This window comes from Neopsephotus bourkii, unplaced genomic scaffold, assembly GCF_033783945.1.
Source record: "Neopsephotus bourkii isolate Nb327-2 ecotype Australia unplaced genomic scaffold, CSIRO-AGI_Nbou_v1 NB_1767, whole genome shotgun sequence".
Taxonomy (NCBI): domain Eukaryota; kingdom Metazoa; phylum Chordata; class Aves; order Psittaciformes; family Psittacidae; genus Neopsephotus; species Neopsephotus bourkii.
This window is the reverse complement of record NW_026902241.1, coordinates 9,821,178-9,834,424: the sequence shown is the minus strand read 5'-3', so window position 1 is coordinate 9,834,424 and position 13,247 is coordinate 9,821,178. Positions and strand designations below refer to the sequence as shown.

The 13,247-nt window shown below is 37.7% G+C and overlaps 1 protein-coding gene across 4 annotated transcripts in view; it reads right to left on the bottom strand.

The window, feature by feature from the left end:
• The window catches only part of SMOC2 (SPARC related modular calcium binding 2), a 139,943-nt gene that overhangs the window by 63,095 nt on the left and 63,601 nt on the right, over positions 1–13,247 (bottom strand). For 3 of the 4 annotated variants that reach the window (XM_061378813.1, XM_061378812.1, XM_061378811.1), the window contains exons 5-7: positions 9,508–9,555; positions 4,350–4,433; positions 3,504–3,578 (exon numbers count right to left, since the gene is read on the bottom strand). In XM_061378813.1, the coding sequence (XP_061234797.1) occupies positions 3,504–3,578; positions 4,350–4,433; positions 9,508–9,555 (207 nt within the window). The remainder of the gene's footprint in view (positions 1–3,503; positions 3,579–4,349; positions 4,434–9,507; positions 9,556–13,247) is intronic. The other variant, XM_061378814.1, reaches the window with a different exon arrangement.

Below are 13,247 nucleotides of genomic sequence, written 5' to 3'. Positions count from 1 at the left end.
CCCACTAAACCATGCCAGAATCACAGAATCACTAGGATTGGAAGGGGCTTTTTAGAGATCATCTAGTCCAACTCCGCTGCTAAGGCAGGGCCACCTAGAGAAGGTTACACAGAACATGTCCAGGTGGGTATGGAATGTCTACAGAGAGGGAGACTCCACAACCTCCCTGGGCAGTCTGTTCCAGTGCTGTGCCACCCTCAACATAAAGAAGTTCTCCCTCGTGTTGAGGTGAAACTTCTTGTGCTTTAGTTTATAGCAATTGCTCCTCATCCTGTTGCTGGGCACCACTGAAGAGTCTGGCCCCATCTTCCTGGAACCAGCCTTTGAGATACTGACCTGCATTAATGAGATCCCCTCTCAGTCTTCTCTTCTCTAGACTTAGGTCCACCTCCCACAATCTCTCCTCATAAGAGGATCACCCTTGTGGCCCTCTGCTGCACCCTTCTCAATAGCTCCTTGTCTTTCTTGTCCTGAGGAGCCCAGAAGTGGACACAGTACTTCAGATGAGGCCTTACCAGAGTCAAGTAGAGGGGGAGCTCAAATCCACCACTCTAAACAGAGCTATTGTTACATGACCCAGCATTGATGGGGGAGTTTGCCACCAGTAATATTTGATCATCAAAAGTTAGTATGTTCAATTGCACTCTCCAATTGTCTTTAGTGAGCAGCAAAGGCCTATTTTTCTGAATCAACAAAAAGAATATGCACTATAGACCATTATAGGACATGGATACATAATCCAGTAATTTTATGCCCTGCATCTCCCAAATACCATTACTTTGTACTAAATTAATTTAGTCTGATTTAATCAAATGAAAGTACTGGTTAACTAATATAAACTAGAATTTCATAAGCCATTATTTTCTATGTTCCAAAAACTAAAAGCTTATGCTGACTTTACTGGCTAACTGTAACTGGCAGATCATTTGCAGAGAAGCTAAAGCAAACCTCTTCAGGATGAGTACAGTAGATTTAATGTATTAATTTATGATCCTTAACTCACAAAAACATTCTTGTAGGGACAGGGACTTCTCAGGTCAAGACAAGTTTCTTTATGTTCATGACTTTGTTGACCATGACATATTAGGACAGGTAAAAAAATAGAAATGATATTAGCAATAAAGACTAAAATAATTTTAAGTAGGATATTTGGACTTTGCTTGAAATTTTTAGCATTATTATTTTTCTTTAGTTGCTTTCTAAAGGCAGGGCTAAGTCAGTGTTACTTGCACCTGAAGAATTTCTTTGAAAGACTTGGGTTACTATAGAACAACAAAGGAAAACTTAATCCACTATGAATAAATTGGGTTTCACCTTTATAAAGACAGTTTACATGGAGACATAAATTCTCATTTTACTCCAACAAACACATTCCAGTAAGATTTCTGGATTTTGTATGATAAAGTCTGAATCAGAGTTTGCTAAGCAAACTGAGTAAAGACAACTGTATTTATCCCTTATATTGAAACCTGAGTGTCCAAAGGTGGTTAGTTTACAACCATTCAGTCACGAGGTCCCTCCATACACATAGGAGCTCTCAGTTCATTCTCTGTGGATGTTTCCAAAAGCCTCAGCACCACTCGGAATGGGAAAATCTAACCTAGACCTTAAAAGACCTGTTTACTGAATATCAGTGAGGCTTAGATGTCAAAACAACTTATAAATAGAGTCGCTGACACACATTATACTTTGGAGTCTGGAAGAGAGATGCTGCCTAACAGAACTGGTGAGGACACTGTTTTTAGCACCTAGATTCAACTTGATTATGTCATATTACATTACATATACAAGAGAAGTTCAGAAGAGAAACTAGTGGTTGCTTCTGGCACATCAGGTATGCCAACAAATTAAAAGCAAGGCTGGCTACAAAGTGTCTGCTGACTTCCGCTAGTTCAGGTATGGCACCAAAGACTGCAGCAACTGCTAGCCCTCCAGAGATACATACATACATGTGTACATAGTACAGTTGTGAGCAGGTCCTGTTAGCACATCGAACACAACCATGCTTTTGATGCTAATGCACTATGAGCTAACAATCATAAGACAGATTATGTTTCTGGCTTCTCTTCCTTTGTAAATATGTCTTTAGATGAACTGAAGGTTACAAGTTCATAATAATAAACCCAACTTTTCTTTGCTGTTTTTCTGATTTATTTATGTGCGTGCATGTGTTGAAACTGGCTTCCAGCAGCTCCACTGCAAACTCAAGAGTTCTTTCTTTACTTCTAGTCTCTAGCACCATAAAAACTAAATTAACACCCCTAAAAGTGACTTATTTCTATACATATATTTTACACAACAGAAATCCCAAAGGAATTCTGTTCTTGCTAACACTGAATAAAGAAATGGCAGAATAAATGTCCAGCACAGAAAGTGTTTGCTTCAAACTCTTGCCTACGCTCTGTTTAAGGCCCTTCCCCTGAGCATCTACTGAAGAATCAAGGAGAGGAAAAAGCATCAATAATGATTGCTTTGATGTTAAAAAAAATCTATAAACCTATTAGTAAAGATATGTCAGTCTGTCTTATGATAATTGCTTCTCTTTTAAAATCCTTTTGGGCCTCAATTCAGTAAAATACTTAAACACAGTACTTTATATAAAACACAAGTTCAGTTTCAACTGGATCTGAAGTGTGCTTTTGGGCCATTTACTGAATCACAGCCTGTATCATTAATGTTTCCATCTGAATTAAATATTTTTTCAGAGAAAAAGACACCAGGAAACCCAGATTCTCTGAAGTTTGTTCCACTGAAAGGAAGGAGCTGCAAGGAAGGCATCAAAACTCACAATCCACCAAAGCACTGAATCTATCCAAATATTTTAAGAGGCTTCCATCTCAGGATATTCACCTGACATTCCTACTCCAGGTTTAAAAAGCTCAATTCTGAAGAGTGGTGAAAAAAATAAAGCCAAAATTCAGCAATTACAAAACAAGGCAACATAATTAATTCACACTAAACTGGCGATCAGGATGTAAATAACAGATGGATAATGTAGCAAAAAAAAAAAAAAAAAACACTGTCTTTCCACTTTCTTGTTAACAGATGACTGGTTTCTGATGGGTCTGCCTCCTAAGATATACCACCAAATACTTGTAACCCACACCGTCATTTTTCAATCAATCACCTTCTTGCTACATGTCACCCTACAAAAATAAAATAACACTACACAACAAAGAGGCAGAGAATTAAAGAGGATGAAAAAATTAAATGTCAGATCCATTCACAGATGTACACAGATGTGAGCCAGAAACTTCAATGGAGTAATATCAATTTACACATAGTAAAGCCTGGATAAAAATACCTCCATATAAAAGGAACGTATGATGCGTGAGCCTACAAAATCATTGCAATGCCCATCATAAAGTTTCTTTCATATGACAAGAGTGGAAGCATAACAGTTATTAAAATGGCTCTCACTTAAATGGCTTGTTTTATTTAACAAGGCTTAATTCATGTCTTCATGGGAGCTTTGCAAAGTAAGGACAATTTAAGTTTCTTACCTGAGCTTTTATTGGTTTTGTTTTGTCTACTCTTTACTTGCTCAGTCCATAACGTAGGATAACGAGAAGCTATATCTAGGGAAAAAAAAGAAAAATAATTTTAAATATTACTTTTTTTTTCAGTTACTAGCAGCTGAATAGTAACTAGCTGATTTTAAATACACATGGATCTAAAAATAAAGGGACACACTGGTTTGTATTGGACCAGTTAAAACCTTTATTCATACAAAGGCATTAATAATTTCTTCTTTATACAATTCATACAAAAGGTTGAAAGCAATACTTTCAGACTAAAATTATGTTTAATCAGAATAAAAATCTCCCAGTGTGGACACAGAATATGTAATAACTTCAGATCAGATTCTGTGAGATTTGCAATGAATAGTAAGGCATCCACAACACAGGACAATCACTTGAGCTTTCTATTTACAGAGCACCAAATTTTTCCAGACGCATATAAGCCTGACAAAATATCAACCTTAATACTACTAGGCAATATGTTGTGGACAGAATTTACCCTTTAACATCCTTACTTGGACGCTTAGTTTAGACTAAACACTCTGACTCAAGCTTAATGACTGTCTACATTGTGTAGTGACAACTAAAATTGCTAATGTCGGACTGCAGTATCATCTCAAAACTATCACATGAAATAGACTGTTGTGTTTGCTGTCTTCATTTGGAAAAATGTACAGATGTTTGCACTTTCTTGCAGCTAACTAACCCTTAAGAGTTAGTTGCTTAAGAAGTAGTTACCCAAACTCTTAAGGTAACATTTGATATTACAATATACAGTCTGTACTGCATAGTTTAAAACAGTACTGTTAAGTTCCTCTTGATGCTCACCTTCTTCATCACCTTGAGGCTGAGTCTCCAGCGCGGGAGCTGAGGCATCATCTGAATTCAGAATGGAAAAGATTTGCAAGGAGACTACAATTATGAGAGTAAGCTAAATAAGTGTACATACGTGATTGATACTAATGATTTGCACATAGCCCCGGCCGGTAAGCAAACAATAATTTAAATATTATTTATAGGTACTACACAGAATAGATATATCACATCTGCAGACTATAGAGTATAAATGGATGGCTTTTGAGGTTATGGCTGGCGAAATGACTGCAGGGTCTTTGATGAGGCACGAAGTGATCAGCCTGCTCCCAGCACAATAATTCTTCATTTTTAAAGCTGTACGTTGATACCTATAGATTATAACTGAGAAAATCAGCATTTCTGTCAGTAATTGGATAATATATAGGAGTAAGACCTGTGAAAGCAAAAGCAGTATGGGGTGAATGAGTGGCTGCAGATATGTTGACACCTTAAAAAGAAAGTTTCTTTCGGCCCAGCAGGATATATTTAACAGTCAACTGATCTTATAAGCAAGATTCACAGATTAAAGGATCAGAAAATCATTGCATAATCCTTATCCTCCAGTCAGCCATCTCCATCCATCCGCTACCAACCATTACTGCAAGAAAAGAGAGAGGAAATTTTACAGAAGTTGTAAGAGGATGTGAGTAAATTTAGTGCTGCAAAAGAAAACTTCACTATGAAAAAATATTTAAGTTAGCTTACTGTGAGAGACTGCAGTACCCAAAGGCCCATCTTTACCTTTTTCTTTTTTTTTTTGTTATTTAAAATTACCACAGATACTGGTTAAACATGACCTGTAGGACTTGCTAGTACATACTTTCCAGTTATTGCTGTTTCCTGCAGCATGGCGCTTACTCCAGCACCAGGTGTCCATCAGTAGACAGCATCTTCCATGCAAGGGTTTTATTTCTTGCAGTTTCACAACTGGATCTCTGACCAACATAGTTTCCAGGTTGTTTTCCTGGAATTTTCGTGTAAGCTAGACCAAAGTTAACTGAGAAGCTTCCTCTTGCACTTAGCCCTACGACGGTAACAGTGAGGAGCAGCTTTAACGCTAACACACTTGCTCTTTCCATTTCTTCTTGCTACTACAAGTCAGAATAGCCTTTTCCATGCTCTCTTTAATGTCATCACCCCAGGGATTTTTTTTTGTAAATCTTTCTTTTCTTTATGCAGATCATGCAGAGGACTCTGGAAACCACAGCCTAGTTCACAGCAAATAGTTACCAAGTAAAACCAAATTTCCAGCCATGACACACTAACCTCTATGCTTTTCATAAAACCAAAGCAGCAGCAATAGAAACTTATTTTCACTGCAAAATGTTCTAACCAGAGCATCAAGAGACATCTTTTAAGAGTGCTCATTCTTCACGTCCATGCAATGACAGGCTACTTTGCTCCAATGCCTTAACAGACTGTTACATTTCATTAGTTTTGTTGACATTTTTGTGGTGTCCTCTGGGTGGTGGAATAAGACCATTGATTAATTTCAGAGAGGCCATCAAGTATCCTAGTGTACTGAGAATCAAGACATATATTTAGATCATCAATCAGTACACGATTCAGAAAACACAGAATTTCAGAGGTAGCTTACAGTAGGCAAATATTCCCAAGACCCCAGCCAGAAACTCCAGTTTGAGTTTAAATGACATTTCTCTAATCCTCTTTTGCTACACAGGTTCAGCTTGTGACACACCTGATCTTATGTTATTACCTGAAATTCAGATATAATGCTGCAACTTTGGTGATTTTCAGCCCAAAGTTAGCCCTTTGAACTCTGTTCAAGCAGCATTTAAAACAGTTTATCAATTTTCATTTTTAAAAACTCAACAGATGTTTAATGACTGAATCATAAAACTGGCCTCATGTCACTCCCCACCCCCAAAAAAGAATAAAGAGGTTTGCTTTTGATCATCAACGGACCAAACACTTGGTACAGGATACCTGTATAATCTAAAAGGCATTAAATTCACTCCATAACTAACTCCCTCAGGTCCTGAACTACCTTTAATCTGATGGAAGTTGCCCACATTAGTTTTCTGTTAGGACTCTGTCAGGTACATCATCTTTTCACAGAAAACCCCTTTAAGAATGACTATGCACATGGCATTCCGTTGTTCAAAACAACATTCAGGAGAGTCATAGTTCATCTTCATGTTAATTGGATATCTCACAGGTTAATTGCATAGGTCTTTGTGGGTGGCACAGACATACCAGTCCATAAGTGCATATATTTAAACAGAAACCATCTGTTTGCTGTCAAGAGTTCAGTTACCAAGAACATAGCCCTACAGTCAGCTAATAATCAGAAAAAAGGGACGTGATCCCACCTCTGACACCTATGCTTTTCAAATTGTCTGAATATTTTCCTTGATTTGAGGATGAAACTTTGGGGCCAGGGAAGATACTTTAGGAATTATCTTTTAAGTTTTACTCCTGCCAGTTTAATGTGAAAATTCACAAACATGCAAACTGACCTCCAAAATCTGCAGCTGGAAATTTTGTTTCAGTATCGAAATAGAGAAAGCAAAGTTAACAACTTCACAGTATCACAGTATCACAGTATCACAGTAGGTTAGAGATTGGAAGGGACCTCAAAAGATCATCTAGTCCAATCCCCCTGCCGGAGCAGGAACACCTAGATAAGGTTACACAGGAACGTGTCCAGGCGGGTTTTGAATGTCTCCAAAGAAGGAGATTCCACAACCTCCCTGGGCAGCCTGTTCCAGTGTGTCACCCTCACTGAGAAGAAGTTTCTTCTCAGGTTTAAGTGGAAGCTCTTGTGCTCCAATTTGTACCCATTACCCCTTGTCCTTTCATTGTTTGCCACTGAGAAGAGCCTGGCTCCATCCTCGTGACACTCCCCCTTTATATATTTATATACACTAATAAGGTCACCCCTCAATCTCCTCTTCTCCAAACTATAGAGACCCAGCTCCCTCAGTCTTTCCTCATAAGGGAGATGCTCCACTCCCTTAATCATCTTAGTTGCCCTGCGCTGGAGTCTCTCCAGCAGGTCCCTGTCCTTTTTAAACTGAGGGGCCCAGAACTGGACACAATATTCCAGATGAGGTCTCACCAGGGCAGAGTAGAGGGGAAGGAGGACCTCTCTCGACCTACTAACCACCCCCCTTCTAATACACCCCAGGATGCCATTGGCCTTCTTGGACACAAGGGCACAGTGTCGGTTCATGGTCACCCTGTCGTCCACCAGGACCCCCAGGTCCCTCTCCCCTACACTGCTCTCTAACAGGTCGTTCCCCAGCCTATACTGGAACCTGGGGTTGTTCCTGCCCAGATGCAGGACTCTACACTTTCCCTTGTTATATTTCATCAAGTTATTCCCCGCCCAGCTCTCCAGCCTGTCCAGGTCCCACCAGGTCACCTTCTCCTCTGAGTCTCTGTGTGACATCTTGGAAGAAGAGACTGTCTCAGGCTAAGTCTATGCTGTCTCTTGAGTAGAGTCCTCACACTTGAAGGTCTGGAACATGTCCTCTGCAGCAGTGAGAACATTGTGAACCTGCCTAAGCTTGGTGGGTCGTAATACAGTCACGGTACCACCATCCAGACACCTCTGATTAGTCCACAGGAACGTGCACTGGAAAGATGAACAGGGAGTTTTATGGCTATTTCAAAAATTACTGCTGTGCCTTTTCAAGCTGAGCTACAGAATACTTTTTACTACACTGACTGAAACTGAAGCACAGTTCTCACTCAGCTGATCCTGTTCACTGCTCCATGATGGTCCCTGAAGATGTTGTGACGTCTCTGACAACATTACTTTCTTTGAAGCATGCTTAAAGACTGACTTTAAAGACTGACTGGAGAAAGGGTGGGGAGAGGAAACTAGCAGCATCTGAGAAGTGCCAAGGACTGCCTGGGAACCTGGTCAGTGGCCTTCCATGCTGCAGACTTGTGCTGGAGCATAAAAACAGAGTGTGATTAAAATGCAACCATATGACTTTAGATACAAATATGTATGATGTGAAGGAAGGCTTGATAAATAGTGTTCATTCCAGTTCCTTATTCTATGATTGATAATTTATGGTTCAGTAGCTCAACTGACACGGTCACAAACAAAAATAAAGGATTCCAGACAGTTTCATACATGGGATAGTTCATTCACTTCAAAGCTCAAAATGAAAGTCCTGACCTAAAGCAAATGGATAACTTAAGGTTAGTGGAACCCACAATTGCCTGGAAACACACGAAGGAACAATTTTCCAGTTCTTTGTAATTATTAGCCTTTAAAGAAGTACTGATTTTCTCAACCTAACTGCACAATAGTTTATTTAAATGTTGGGTATACTACAATGCTGCAAAAGTTCCTGTAAAAAAAATATTTCCATTTACAGTGCCCCAAACAGTCATTAACACAAACATGTAACTTCTTTAAAATTAATTTATGCCATTGTAACTGACATCTACATTTAATATGCTATTTTCAGTTGAATTTAAAATTCTTTTAGGTGTTTGGAGAACATAAGCTTTGATTTTGTTTAAAGCATAGACATTTCCCTCACTTAAACCTACCAGCTATGTTGGAGCCTCATCAGATTTTGCCCTGCCAACAAGATATACACCATGATCTATCTCTAACAATAACAATCATCTGGCCATGACTGTAAGCCATTGGATGAATTAAACACAATACAGAACAAAGTGCTGGGTCCAAGATGACTCAAGCACTGATTGCTATGGAAATAAAGTGAGGACTCTAGTTCCTGAGATTTTGGGACTGCAGAATGCTGTCTTTATCTAACAGACAGAATAATCTGTCCTCCAGGGCAAGCAAACAGTATGGGAAAGTATTTCAGAGTAGCTATGGGAATAAAAGTTATCTTCCAAACAGCACAGAATAGCGAAGTTTGCAGGGCTGAGATTGAAAAAGCATACTGTCTATGCATATATAGACAAATACATGCATACATATATGCATACATTTATACATATACTAAGTAACTAAAATGCAGACATAAAATTAATAGCATATATGCATGTATACATAGTATACATGTAGCTGTAATACATGATGAATAGCTATTCATAATTTAAACCTATGGGAAATTACAATGATGTATTCCACAGATACTTTAGTTTCTATTTAAAGGCCAGCTAAGATATTTACCTGTTTTTCCTGCACCTTCTCGTTGTGGCAGCTTCTCATTCACTGAACCTGCAATGGAAAAAGGAATTACCAGAAAAATATTGTTTTTATTTTTAATATGTCTTCTAAGAAAAATAGTTGAGATTTAATGAGTCATTGAAGCCTTTCTTATTTAAATATCTCACTCAAAGCCCTCCAAAAACCCTGTGGTAGTGTGAAAAGTGTGTATTGGTGGAGGCAGAGACACAGCATTATTCTGAGTTTGAGCCTGAGTTAGCTGCAGGAGACATCCCCAGAGTTCTGGCCCTTACAAAAAAAGACAGCAGTGGTCAAAATGGTATCAAGAAGCTTGCAGGAGATGGGGTTTAATAGCTTATCCTACCAGCCTGGACTCTAACCCAGCATCCACTCTTGATTTCAAGTTGTCAAGAAATGAAGAATCTACTGGTTTCTTTAGTAGGTTTTACAGAAGGCTGTTGCCCTTAGGCTTTAAAATAGAAATACTTCCTTATTTCTTGCTTATGTATCATTACAACCACTGGCATGATTCTAACTCCTAGCCACTTCTTATCAACAGATCTATCTCTGCTGCTTTAAACAAACACCTTCAGAAGTGGTAGTTTCCTCTCTGAAGACCTATAGAGTGATCAAAAATTAAAAAGCATAATGTCTATCAATTCTCACCACAGTCTCTTCTTATGTACACCTGCTTTAATGAAAAAAAAAAAACAAACAAAAAGAAAGACCTAACAAACTCCAACCAAAAAACCAAACCAAAAAACCACATCTGACAGATGCTCTGAAGTGTGTGAAATAATATGGTTGCCTTAATTTTCCTAGTTTATTTCCCTCTGGAATAACTAAAATCACTGGGTTTAAAACAAAAAACAAAAAAAACAAACAAAAAAATAAACCTTACAGCACAATAAATCTGTTCTAAAAGGACAATTTAAATAAGAAAACCCACTAAATCACAGGCATTGGTACTTGATAGTTACTTCAACATCAAGTTTAGACACAGGAGTCTGCCAGAGGGAAGACAGCTCAAATCACAAATCTGGCATGCTGGTTTTAAAGCTTCCATAAAAGAATATATGACAGTGCAGCCAAGCTGGTACTACCTTCTGAAGAATTCAGCTTTTAATACAGCTTTTACATACCCATAACAGAAATATTCCAGTTTAGACACTTATTTTTTTGGTGGTAATGTATTTTTATTGTATTATGTTTGAATCACCAGAAAGTAATACACTTAGTGATGAGTCAGTGTTAATGCAGACAGGAAAAATAAGTCATTATAATTACAGGAATTATATCCAAGAGTGTTTGGGACAGTTTGCTCTAAACAGACTGCAATACTAATCCATGTGTTCACTCTGAAGAGAAGGAAGATTCCTGCATTTACACTAGATCAAGCCAAAAGAGCTGAGCTTTTTGGTGCTTGGCTTGAGTTTGGTAAAAGGCTTAGCTTGAACTCAAATAAGATGTTCCAGTTTTAGGAAGTACTGCATACAAAATTACAGGTTTTTCTAATTGCACTAAATACCAGTCATCTAATCTTTCCTCAACTTTCATCCAGTTACAATTAACTCTGTAGTTTCTCAATTGAATTTTGAAGCTCAACCATATAATTACAATTCCCTTGCAAATGCAGCAATTTTAGGTCTGACTCTCACTCATACTAAAGCGTTTTACACCAATTTGTGCATAGAAATGAGGTCTCAGCATGGGGAATGTGTGTGACAAACTGTCACAGATAGCCCCCTTTGTGCTAAAAAGAGTATTAAGTAAAGCCTCAGTTTGACACCAGTGTTGTCTCTCTATGTACATTCAGAACCATTACTATAAATTGAATTTAAAATTCAGCTTATAACCAAATAATTTAATGCATCGGTGAAATTTCTATAACATTCCACATCTTATATCAGAAAAATCTTTCCAGATTTCCTTAACACCAAGATGCCTTCAGATTACTCCATCTGTACATGAAATGGTGAGAAATAATGACTATATAATATTCATGCGCAGTCAGGGAAAATCGAATTACTCTCTCTCTGCTTTGTTGGTTTGTTTTTTTTACCCTAAAATGGAAATTTGATGCATGAAGGAAGAGAGTGGCATTCACAAAGGCTAACTTTATCACAGCGAATTTAAGTCACTATGAATGCTAGAAAATTTATTTCACTAAAATGCTAGGATTTTCCTAAGTGAATTCTAGGAAAATCAGGTTCACCGGGCTAAAATGAAATTTTTAATAGTCTTGAGAAGGTAACAAAAATATTCACAGTATTTCCTACAAAGAAAATTCTGTGCCCTCACATAGATTGACCTAAGATTTTCAATTTATGCAGCAGAAAATTTTCTTGTTGTCTCAAAGTTCAAGTGGACAAGGTTTATTGAGCTCGTATCTTTTTTTCCTACCATTTTCTGAATATATTTAAGTACTAATATCTAAAATTGTGGATGGAAGTTGCATTTTCAAGTTTCTAGAAAATTGTGTCTTCAATACTCACAACAAATGCTCACGTTTTCAGCAAGGCAACAAAGAAAAATAGCAACTTATAACTTCAATAAAAGTAGGCAACATAACCAGCTTCCAAATTTTCAGTGCACTGTAAGCCCCCAAAACACCACATAAAAATATTTATGGAATGAGAGAGGTCAAGGAGGGATATTGGATCAGGAGCATTATTTTAACAAGAATGCAGTACTATTCTAGTTCAGCCATCTATCCATTTATGATTCTGATGAATAAAAAAAAAAAAAAACCAACCAACCAACCAAAGAGAAATATTAATGCCTTACTTTACCGCAAACCCCAGAATTCCAGTGAGTTTCACTATAGCAACTTCTGAGGCACAATAAACCTTTCAGGAAATGTGATGTGAGTTTTGTGGTTTGTGATTTTAGAAATCCCATTTTCTATAGATATGGTCATATGCAACTGGCCTTTAAAAGAGAATGTGAGAATCTACTATTATCTAATATATATAATGATTTATAATCTCGAATATTTGATATCTAATCACTGAATGCAGATATCAAGAAACAGGAATGTTATCTTCCCATGTTGTTTTTTCCTCACATATGGATGCGTTTGGCTGTGTATGTATAGGGAAGTACTCTGTATGGGGGCAGAAGATATATATGATTCAAGGATGAGTATTTTTACCAGCTAACAAAAGTAACGTAATGTAAATTTTTAAAGGTTCATTGCCTTCCCACATGTTTGTTTTCATCATTTCTGAAATTTTAGTGGTACTTTTATTTTGGCCTTAAAAATGATCACACCATCTTAATTGTAAGGTAGGAAAACTGCTTAACAAAAAAACCCCATGTCTCCATATTTCTGCAATCTCACTAGCAGAAGCCTAGAATACTTAATAGGGTATAAAAACCCTACAATAGGCAAATATTGTATTTTTCAATGATAATTTAACACCTGCTTCTCAGTTTCTGCCCCATTTCCCAGGACTCCATACCTGTGGAATTTCTGCAGTTCCCTGCAGTGCTGATAACAGAGATGGGGAGTTGTAAAAATGTCCTTTTTTATGTCTGGTGTTCTTTAGTGAAAGTATTGGGGGACATTCATCATTTTTAAGGAGCTTTCTTTTTAATGCTGTCATGGGAATGTGTTTGATTTACTCTCCTTCTCACCACTGCTCCTGCAACAGTGGAGATTACTTCCATGGTGTGGAATGACATTCTGAGATTTATCAAGTGTGTTTTACCAATACCAAGTGTTGTGCAGGAATAACTGG